Source organism: Coffea arabica, chromosome 8c, assembly GCF_036785885.1.
Source record: "Coffea arabica cultivar ET-39 chromosome 8c, Coffea Arabica ET-39 HiFi, whole genome shotgun sequence".
Classification (NCBI taxonomy): Eukaryota; Viridiplantae; Streptophyta; class Magnoliopsida; order Gentianales; family Rubiaceae; genus Coffea; species Coffea arabica.
This window is the reverse complement of record NC_092325.1, coordinates 37677255-37688842: the sequence shown is the minus strand read 5'-3', so window position 1 is coordinate 37688842 and position 11588 is coordinate 37677255. Positions and strand designations below refer to the sequence as shown.

Sequence of the window (11588 nt, the reverse complement as noted above, 5' to 3'; positions counted from 1 at the left end):
ATGGGATGTTATAACAGCATAGTTTTCCTGACATGTTGAATAGTATGAATCTATCCCCACATTGGAAGGGACAACACTCGCCCTAGGTGTGAGGATAGATAAAGTGTCAGGTTAGATTATCTATACTGACACTTTTAAATGCCGTTAAAGGCCATTTTTGTTGTAGTGGAAGAATAGAAAAAAAACCTTTATTTTTTTTCCAGTCTTTCCTTTATAGTAAAATCTAACAACTGAATAGTAAAGTTTCAAAGCGTTTCTTTAGTGTCGAACCCAGGATATTTTTTTTTTTTTTTGGGATTTAAGAGGTAGAGGAGGACAAAGAGGGAACAGAACCCAAGACTTTTAAATCTTAAAACATTAATTTTAACCGTTAAACTAGGTCGTCCTCGGCATTAGACTATGAACTTAATTTACACGTGGTATGTATTGTTCATATTTAGTGCTGCTGCGCGTTTGATGAGTTGAAAGAGATGCTACATGGGCAAACACGTACTGTTCCTAACATCTAAGTTCCTTGTGACACTTGTTCAACGGGGACAGTGCTGCAATGTCATAAACATTTGGCGGCCAGCAACAAGGTTCTCCTATAAAAAGCTCGCATGATCGAACTCTTTGCAAACCATCAACAACAATTGCACTTGCCTACACTCCTCCTTAGCCTGTGTAATAAGAATAAACGAACCTACGCAGCCTGATAACCTTTTCATACGGTCTCAAGTCATGAATTACACTTCCGGTCTTCGTGTTGATTCAGGCTTGGGATTTATCTCAATCTCATGGATCCCATTTTTCTCAGGATTCATGGCTTTGGTGTCGTTGGTGATCTTTATGATGGACAAATGGTTAACTATTTGTCTAAAGAACAACAAACCTCGATTACCTCTCCCTCCTGGCCCAAAATGCTTGCCTTTCTTTGGCTGCATTTTCCAAATGCTCAGAAACAGACCAACAAATCGATGGATATGCAAAGTCATGGATGATTTGAATACCGAAATCGCATGTATCCGCATTTTCGGTGTTCATATCATTCCTGTCACTTCTCCTGAACTCGCTCGCGAATTCCTCAAGAAACAAGACTCGATTTTCTCCAGCAGACCTGTTTTCATGTCCGCAGAACTTTGTAGTGAAGGATTCTTGACGACAATCCTTTCACCTTTGGGCGATCAATACAAGAAAATGAAGAGGATGGTCGTTTCCAGTGTGCTCTCACCTGCTAAACACCAATGGCTTCATAGCAAGCGAGCAGAGGAAGCAGATCATTTGGCTAATTATGTTTACAACCAGTGCAAGGGCAATGCCACCGGTGGGCTAGTGGACATAAGATTGGTTACGCAACACTACTGCGGAAATGTGACTAGAAAAATGATTTTCAACAAGCGATTCTTCGGGAAAGGAATGGAAGATGGAGAACCAGGTGCTGAGGAAGTTGAACATATCAATGCACTATTCAAAATGCTTGCTCATGTGTATGCATTCAGCGTATCTGATTACATGCCCTGGATGAAGACTTTTGATTTTGATGGCTACGGAAAGATTCTTACTGAGGCCATTGCATGCGTACGAAAGCACCAAGATCCTGAAATTGAAAAAAGGATTAAAATGTGGGAGAGTGGCGTGAAAAAGGAGGAAGAAGACCTTCTTGATGTCCTAATCAGGCTCAAAGATAGCAACGGCAGACCCCTCTTAACAACTGAGGAGATTAGAGCACAAATTACTGTAAGGAATCCTCTATCCTGCTGCTTGGTTACATAAAAAATTTCTTAAACAAATGGAGTAAATCAAACTTTAGCACCTTATCAGCTAGTGCCTTTTCACATAAGTACAAAATCAATCGTAGGGACCATACTCCAAAACTTAAAATCTTGCATGCAGACTCAAAGCTGTGGAAACATTCAGGTAAATCATGTCCACATCAAATGACGTACAAAAGGTGCCTTAAGACGACATCATCAGCCACGCTCTGACAATATTAAAAAATAATTTGCCCAAATTTGTTGATTAGAAGAACTCAGAAAAGGATGGAATCTCAATGAGCCTTAATCACCACCAAAATGAAACTTGAAATATGGTGCTGTTGTACGGTCAGTTGGTTACTGAATTTGGTTAAAAAGGATTAGTATCAGTTTTCACTTTTAACTTTACTATGATGCATGCTCGACAGGAACTAATGTTTGCGATAGTCGATAATCCATCAAATGCTGTGGAATGGGCATTAGCAGAGATGCTAAATCAACCTGAAATGCTTCAAAAAGCCACAGAAGAGCTAGACGCCGTGGTTGGAAAAGATAGGCTTGTTCAAGAATCTGACCTTCCGAGGCTGAAATATGTGAAGGCCTGCGTAAGAGAGTCCTTGCGGCTCCATCCATTAGCACCCTTTAATGTTCCTCATGTATCCACTCAGGACACCGTCGTTGGTGGCTACTTCATCCCGAAGGGTAGCCATGTTATCCTCAGCCGTCCAGGACTTAGCCGTAATCCTCGAATCTGGGAGGATCCGCTTAAGTACAAGCCCGAGCGACACATGAAGGACATGGATGATGCTAGAATGGATCTGAACGATCCAGAATTAAATATGTTTTCCTTCAGCACCGGAAGGCGTGGATGTCCAGGAGTCCTTTTGGGTTCCACGCTCACTGTGATGTTGCTGGCCAGACTTCTTCAATGCTTTAGCTGGAAGATTCCATCTGGTCATTCGCAAATCGATTTAGCAGAGTGCGAGGATTCTGGCTTCCTTGCCAAACCTCTCGTTGCTGTTGCTGAACCACGATTCCCACAATTCAACTAGGATGATACCTTTTCATGATTTACCTTCTTATGTATCATCTTCTCGTGTCTACTCTCCCTATCCTGTTATTAGTGTCATCTTTTCACTTTTGTGATGTTGCAAAATAAGCGTCACATCTAAAATCATTAAATGCTTTCCTTTTTTCCTATTTAAAGATGCAACTTTTACGGTTCCTAATGAACTTCTACTAAGTGTAGCCAATTCTGCACAAATTCTTGCTTGACTTGTGATAAGATATGAAATCCAAATATTCGTAATCGAGGTTTCGGAATTAAGTTTTTGTCGAATAGTTTAGCTCGGAACTACTACAAGTTGTTATGTATGTCTAAAATAGTCTGGTTGGTGATAGGTTGCAATTTTATCATTTATTTCATTATTAATTCCTCCTATTACCTGACTTGATGTGGATTAATTGCGGGATTCTACTCACTTTTAGTATTTTGCATTTATTCAGGGAGTAGAACGAAAATATAATAACAGGTGCTAATTTGGCAGGAAAAGAGTTCAAATAATAGAGCTTGTCCTAGGGGCATTTTTGGAACAACAAAACGTGAGCCCTTGTTGGGCAAATTGGGCCGAAATCTTCATTTTTCCGCACATGAGCCGCCGCAAGGAGCACTACTTTATATAGGAAAATTGTGCAAGAAAAAAGGGGTGCTTCTTCTTCCTCCGGAGTCTTCTTCTCCCTCTCGGGAGAGAGCCGCCGCACAAGGGAAGACCATTAGGTAGGAGTATTAGATAGCAATTAGAATAGGAACAAGGGATGGCAGAGGACTAGCATGACTGCTTTATCTTTTTCCTTTAGCTTTGACTTTTCTTTCTTAATTGGTGATAGTGGAATTCTTCTACGCAAGTCAAAAGGAATGAAGCATCAGCCTTTGACTTGTCCTTTTTAGCTTTTTGGTTGCTTTACTCCCTCCGTATGTGTAATACTCTCTGAAGCTTGTTCTTCCTTGGTAATCGGAACGAATTGAATTTACCCACTTGATGGCCGCGACTGGTGCTTCAATTTTGCGTGGGTATTGTTCATCAAATATGAGCTAATTTCTTTTTTCTAGTCAAGGAGCAACGGATGTTTTGATTCGCTTAAAACTTGTGAGATCGATTTAATTTTATCTTTCCCTTTTATTTATTAGTATTCGCATATTCCTTATTTGCAATGCTTGTGATTATTTAATTAATTGATTGTCTTGGATCCAGATAATTAGTTGATTGGGTAATCTATTGTCAATTAGGACATTAAATTCGTAATTGTTTAATTGTCCTGAAATAGTGACAACTGGCACGATTAGATTCGTGTCAGTGGGATACGCGGGCTAATCTAAAATAACCCTGGTAGTACGTTATTTGGTTAGAATAGGGCTTCTCTAATACGTAAGGCAATTGGGGAATTAATTCTATGGGCGTACCTAGGATTATTTCTCAATTAGAGTAGTGATTAACGGGCGTACCTTGATCACCGACACAGTAAGGAGGGGTTGACTGCCATCGCTTGTTTGGTAGTTATAACCTATTTATTGATGAATAATTGGAATTGCCTTTGCTTCAATGATCAACTAGATGAACCATTGCTGAAGTTATTTCTTGGTTAGATCCTTAATTATCACCCATTTGATTTAGTAATTTGTTTAATTTTTGGTAGTTTCTTAGATTTTATTTGAATTTCTTTGATTGTCACCCCTGAGATAAAAACACCCCCCTTGTCACTGTGGATTCTTAAAGAAACAATTACTTCCAGTCCCTGTGGATTCGACTCTGCTTACCACTATCTACAGAAATTACTTTTAGTTTGAGCAGGTTTTATTATTGCACAGACTTCGACACCCTGTCAATTTTTGGCGCCGTTGTCGGGAACTGGTGTCAGATTAATTTGTTTCTTTTTGAGTTCATCTTGTTTTTATTTTTTTTTATTTTTCTCTTATTTTTTTAATATAGTTTATGGCTTCTAACACTCCGTATTTTGGTGATATACTGGATTTTATTTCCGGGAAAGGCGATGGGACTAGTTTTTTCTCTAAGTCTGCATACTCAGAGGCACTAAACTCTATTAGAGAAAGAATGGCTGCTGCAACCTGTAAAATTTGTTATGTTAGGGATCATTCAACCAGTATGTGCCACGAATATCAAGATAATTTGAGTGTCCCACTCAATAATTATGGAGATTTTTCACTCTAGTCTCAAACGTGGTATAACCCTAATCCAAACGGGTATGATCAAGGATGGTGGGATAACTCCAATTATAATTATACAACGGGGCCAATGAATTTTCAGCAGTATGAGTCTCAAGAATCGTCATCTATGTCAGATATGTCTCTTGAAGAAATAGTTGAACCAATAGCTACTAATACATACCAATTCCAACAGGAGACACAAATGAGGAATGAGATGATGAAGGATGCAATGAGTTATCTGGCAGATCAACTATGTCTATTGACATCCAGAATAAATCGATTGGCTTCTGAAATGGAAGAATTACCCTCGAAAACCATTGTTGATCTAGAAGAAAATGAGAGTGCAATTTGCTTGACTGGTGATGAGGAGATGCAAGAGTGTCAAAATGAGAAATCTACAGATGCAGTTGAAAAAGAAGTCGAAAAGGAAGAAATGGAACCCCAATCGCAACCCATTCAAGTGAACGAATCCAGTGAACAATCTCCAAATGCGGTGACATCTTCTCCACTCCTTCATCAATATTCTCCTGACTCTTACTCTTCAATTCCTGTTAACGAAATTGACTTTATTATACCAGACAATTTTGAATTTAATGACAGGAATAAATTAAGAGTGGCGATGGCGAGATATCTTGAACCAATAAATGCAAGTGAGGGAGGAGTGAATGGAGAATGCAAATTATCATCGACTCGTTTGGCGCCATTCACTAGTCCATGGAAACCCGTAGCTCGTGTGCTCAAGAATTATTCTATTTACGAGGGCTATCAGGATTATATAGAGGATAAAGCATTAAGACGAGTTATAAGATTTTATCCTCCATGAACAAAACGTGATAATGTCTAGCCAAAGACATTAAAGAAAGGCGCTCATTGGGAGGCAACCCAATTTCTTTTAGTTGTTTGTTTGATTTTATTTGTTAGTTTAAATATGTTTTTCCTTGGATTTGACTGATTTATGGTTTCAATTTTCATTTTTGATGATTCATAGGTATCTCTCCGACTTAACGCGCCCGCGTCAAATCGTACGGAAAGCTCATGGTCAGAGAGCTCTCTTACCCTCATGACGTGCCCGCGTCAAATCACCTGGAGAGTTCCAGATTCCGTGCCTTCATGGCGTGCCCACGTCACGTTCGCGGGAGAGATAAGTATTTAAAAAAATTCAAGAACGGTTGTTGATTGTTGGTTATCTCTGCTTTTGAATCTCAAAAATAAAATTTGCTAATGAAAAAATTTTTTTTGTTTCACCGTAGCTTAGATTTTCAAAGTATAAAAAAAAACAATTTCTCTTTCTTTTTCTTTCTTTCTTTCTTCTTCTTTCTTTTTCTTTCTCCTTTCTCTCTTTTCCCTTGTTTCTTCCTCTTGCTCGACGCAGAACCTCTGTCCGCCGCATCTCCTCTGCTGCCACCCGCCGCCCAGCACGTCACCACCTTTATCCTAGCTCACTCCCACCGCACGCCGACCTCGCGCTGTCTCTCTTCCAGCGCCGCTCACACGCCACTGCCGCTTCAACGAGCGAGGAGCGCGCCCCCCCACGTTGCTCTCCCCGCTCTTGTACGCCGACCACCAGCCGCCGCGCGACCCACGGCCGCCGTCAACAGCTTGCGCAACCTCCACTTCCACCTCCCTCGTGCGAGCTCTTCCTCCTCTGCCCCTGTTCGCACTATTCCCTCTCTGTCCGCCACGACCAACTCACCCCCATCTCCCTCGCGTCTCCCTCTTTCTCACACAGTGGAGGTACTCAAACCCCCTCAACTCTTACCTGTTTGTTGGGAGAAAATTTTCTGGGGTTTAATGGTTAAACTCAATTGACAAGCCCGTGGCTCCATTGTTAGTTGATTAAATTGAAGTCCAGGTTTTGGGGTCTCACTGTCATTATGATTGAATTTAACTGCTCACTGGAGAAATTGTAGTGCCCATTAGGTTGGGTGCTCCGTTGTTAGTGTTTTCATAGAATTCTTGGGAGGTGTTGTTGATGCTCTGCCTGGCATTTTCTTGTGATACTTCCTTTGGTGCAATTGTTGAGATTTTGGACTGCATTGTTTCTGCTTTTGACTAATTATTTAGGAGTCATTGGTGGGCGTTACTTGGCCTCCTGCTTTACTTGGTTATTGCAATTTCATTGCTCTTGGTTTGCGATTCGTACCGGTGGCACTGGTTGCAGTATTCTCCCTTGAATTTGTTCACTCTATTTGGTTGGATACCTCATTGTCTGCCAAGGGCTTGTGCCTGTGTTACTCTTGTTGCATTTCTGCACTACTATCGCTTAAATTGTTGACCCCTTGGGCTCTTGCTATGGAGTCACTGCTGGGAACATTTGTTCAAACTTTTGGGGGGAATTGTTGAAGTTCTTGGGTGGGCTGGAATTTTAACAATTGTCTGTGATATTTTGGGAAGAATCTCGGCCAGTGTTGTGCTTGTTGAAATTTTGGTTGATTTAATTCGGCAACTGCATTCCTTGTTGGCATTAGTAGTTTTTAATCGAGTTTTTTAGGACATTCTGGATGTTGGTTTATATTGCTGATTTGGAGGAACAGTGTCTGTGATTTTGGTCTGATCATTTGCCCATTTGTGTAATTTGTTGACTCATTTGAGGACTTATTTGTTTCCTGGGTTTGTTTATTGACTTCGGTGGACTGGGTTCCCACCTACGGTTCCTCTACTTGCTCTATTCATTGGAATTCCAGTCGCCTGTTGCTCTTCTTTAGAGGTTTAGAATCTTTCTTGTGACTAGATTAACATTTGGGGTTATTGCTTTACTACTGATCTGCTTTGCTATAGCAATCTCATTGATTTTGAATTGCGATTTGCACCAATGGTAAGGGTGCGAGTACTTGTTAACTCTATTTGGTTAGAGATCTGATTGACCGCCAAGGACTTGTGACTGCGCTGCTATTACTAAAGTCCTGAACTGGTATTGCTGGATTTAGCACATTATTGGAGACGTTGTTGAGATTTTGGGTGGACAGGGTTTTGCATTTGCTGGTTGACTTGATGTCTCACCACATTGGTTCCCCTCCGCCGTTCCCGCCAACCCCTTAGCCACTCGAGAGGGAAGTTTCGTTGTCCTTTTCACTTTAATTGTTTTATTTCCTCCATTGAGGACAATGTAGGATCTAGGTGTGGGGGGCAGCTGCGCTAGTTTTTCTGCTTTTTAGTTTTTTTTTTTGATGTTTTTGCTTTCTTTTTAATTTGCTATTTATCCACCTCTCGTTCAATTTCTTTCTTCCTTTTTAGTGATTTGCTCGTAAGTGATGCCAAAGTTTGATATTGGATTGTTGCCTCTATTTCTGCTACTGCCGAGTTTTAGTAATAAAAGGGTATCAAGTTAATGTGGTTGAATCCAAAAACATCTCTTTGGTGAATATCGATGATTGTTTTACTCTTATAATTTTTGGTTAACTTTCCTAGGTGTAGACACCAAATTTTTGGTGTAATTTTTAGTTTTTTTTTATTTATTTGTCGTGTTCATTTTTAGTTTTTAGTTTCCAGTTTTATTTTTATTTTTAAGTTTTATCATAGAATTTGTTGAAGAAAAAGAAAAGAAAGAAAAGAAAAAAGCATCAAAAATATGTTTTAGTCATTTTGTTTTTATTCAATGCTTTCTTGAAAGAAAAAAAAGAAAAAAAAGAAAAAAGAGGAAAAGAAAGAAAAGTCATAGAAAAGAAAAAGGGAAATTTGTTCGCAAAAATATGTTTATTTCTTTAAATTCAACCTTTTTGCACTTTAGTTATTTTTATTAAGTTATTTTGAAAAAAAGAAGAGAAAAAAGGAAAAATGAAGAAAATTTGAAAAATGGACATTTTTGTTGTTTTTATTTATTTAGTTTGTTTTTTTATTTATTACATGGTTTTGGCAATTTGTTATTATTATTATTATTTTATTTTATCATTTCTGTAATTATCAGGTTGTTCCTAAAAAAAAAAAAAAAAAAAATTGATACGCGACTGCAAGCTGCGTTTTTACGCAGCTTGCAAACAAAGGATTTAGCGGCCCTTAGCTGCAAATATGGCAAGAGGGCTGAATTGTTTTAGGGTTGGTTTTGCTGATATAAATAGAAAAGAGGGGACAGCCGCAAGGGGGGAGGATTGAGGAAAGAGTTACGGGAAAAAGAGAGAAGAAAGAAACGGCAAAGGAAAGTGACGGCTAAAGAAAAAAAGAACAAAAGGCTAGAGGATACAGGGAAAGAGAGGTGAGAATACGACTGCTGATAATAGGTAGAGGGGGAGGTGCCGTGAGGGGGAGCCGAAAGAAATTTGAGGAAGAAACACAGAAAGGGAAAGGGAAGTGGACGGATAGAAGGAACCATCTGGGAGCTTTTGGAGTTAGAAGAAGGCCTGAGAAACAGCAAGGGAGAAAACGTTGCGGGTCTTCATCAGTAGTTGAATCCACTCATCTTACCAGGAGGTAATTTTCCCATTCTTTTGCTCTCTGCCCAGTGTGTTCTCCTTTGGTTGTGTAGTTCCACTCCCCTGTTATAGCTTTGACGTTGGTAGTGGTAGAAAGTGCTGGGCTGGTTCGAAAGATTACATCTTTGACTGATTTTTGTTGGTTGTATGCCTTGAATGTCGTGGTTGTGAAGCCACGGAACATTATCCCAGATTTTTGCATGACTTTGTTGGGTTTTAACGTACGAACGGTGACTTGAAAAAGAGGAGATTAGATATTATGTAGGATCTTCATGAATAAACTTGGTTTTAGTTAGCCTTTCTGCAACTCAGTTCTTCCATTTCGCTTATGTGTTCAGCTTCGACTTCGGATGAAGTGTTTTAGTAGTCTTTCTGCAGATATTATGTAGGCCTATGAGGTTTGTTTGAGTCGTAGTATGGTTATGTTGGCGCTTTAAAGTTTGCCGCAACATGCCATTTGTTTTTTTGCCCATTGCTGCGTTTTGGCATTGGCTGGGGTTTGGTGTCTCCTTTGCTGCATTTTTTTGGGTTTCCTCATAGCTAAAATTGATGTCTGGAAAATGGGTGTGCTCTTGATGAACAAATGGTGAGTTTAATGCATGTTTCGGCAGTTTAATTCTACATGGGCTTGTCGCTGCAAAATTCTGCAGCAAAGACAAAAGGAAGTTACACTTTTCTGTTCTGATTTTCTGTTTCGTGATTGCTCCCCAAGTTTTTGCACCTGAGTCGCATGTTTAATTGGTATTGAGGGCAGGGAATGGAATGATGTAGTGCGGGGTTTGGGTGTTTGAAGTCTCAAAGACACTTGCATCGCATTCAGTGTTTGCTGGAAAATTAATTTCAGCTTGCCGAATAAAATTATATGGTTTTGTTTCTTGAGTTTTGCTCTTCCTTTTCGACCATTCAGCTATGGTGTTTGTTTAGATAACGATTTCATCCCATTTCTTTTTGGTTTGCTTGCCTGAATACTTTTAAACCGAATAAGGGAATAGCATGAATGTGGTTGCGGGAAAAGCTGAAGTTTATGGGAAAAGTTGCAGCAGTTTTGTTCATCAAATGTTTGCATACTTGCCCAGAATTTTGCATGGGATTTTTCTAAGTTTTCTGCCTGTTTGGATGATGGTGATCATGTAGTTTGCTGCTAGTTTAGAGCTTTCATATTTGGGTTTGAGAACTGAACTTGAAAGCAAGTTATGTGGCTGTTTTCTTGTTGAAGTTGCGGTTGCTAATGGTTTTGGTAGGAGATGTTGCAGAAATGTTTCGTAAGTTTTGCAATAGAGTTGGCCTGAAATTTTTTTTAGATGTTTCATGTTTGTTATCCGACTCTTGGAGTTTCAATCTACAAATTTCATGATGAAAAGTGAGGAATTGTGTGATAGTTGTGTTTTGGATTTATTTGAAAGTTGTTTTTTTTGTAAAATGCTGGTTGCAGAAAGTTTTGGCTGAAAGGCTTGTTGCAGAATGCATTGTTTACGACCGTGCATGAGCTTGCATGAAAATATTCTTCAAAATTACCTCTTAACCCCCTCAAGTCTCACCTTATGCTATTATGACCCACAAAATTGAGAAAATTAATCAATTGGGTCCCTGAAATTTTTGCAGCAATGCATTATGGCCCAATTACATTCCATGTTCTTGCAATCAGGTCCTAACGAATTTGCATTTCAATTATTGTTTGGCTTTATTATTATTTTGGGGACCTTTGAAGTTCTTAAGTGTTTCGATTGAGATCGAATGGGTGACTAATGTTGCAATTAGTTCCCTCTTACATGACAATTTGCCTTGGCATGTTTTTATGTGATTTGTGGACAATGTTAATAGATTTCTAGGACAAAATCATGAAAGCGTGGTAACCTGGAAGCATTGGTGGTCTTGATTTCGTTTGATTTAAATTTTTGCTTAGCTAAATTTTGTTGTTAAACTTTAATGAATAATTTTCCATTTTCTCCTTTTCATCTAATTGCGAGGGATCCCACCTTCGACCACTCAATTTCGTACTCCATTTTAGACTATTGATTTTTTTTATTTATTTAGGACCGAGTTTGCCTCCCCCTTGCATGGTTTATCCCATCTTTAATTATCATTTCATGCTTAATTTCCACTTTTATGTTTAATTCTTGTTTCATGTGATTATTCGATAATTTAAGTGGTACCTTGACCTTTTTATTATTTTGGAGGGTAAGTTAGTAATTTCACTACGTTAGGGCGTCGCTTCAAGGGAGGTAC

At 39.2% G+C, this 11588-nt stretch overlaps 1 protein-coding gene across 1 annotated transcript; it reads left to right on the top strand.

Moving 5' to 3' along the window:
- Window positions 1-720: 720 nt before the first annotated feature.
- LOC140013186 (isoleucine N-monooxygenase 1-like) lies at window positions 721-2966 on the top strand. Its single transcript, XM_072062295.1, has 2 exons — window positions 721-1716; window positions 2162-2966. The coding sequence occupies exons 1-2, from the start codon at window positions 721-723 to the stop codon at window positions 2783-2785; spliced, it is 1620 nt and encodes a 539-aa protein (XP_071918396.1). The 3' UTR covers window positions 2786-2966.
- Window positions 2967-11588: the final 8622 nt, after the last annotated feature.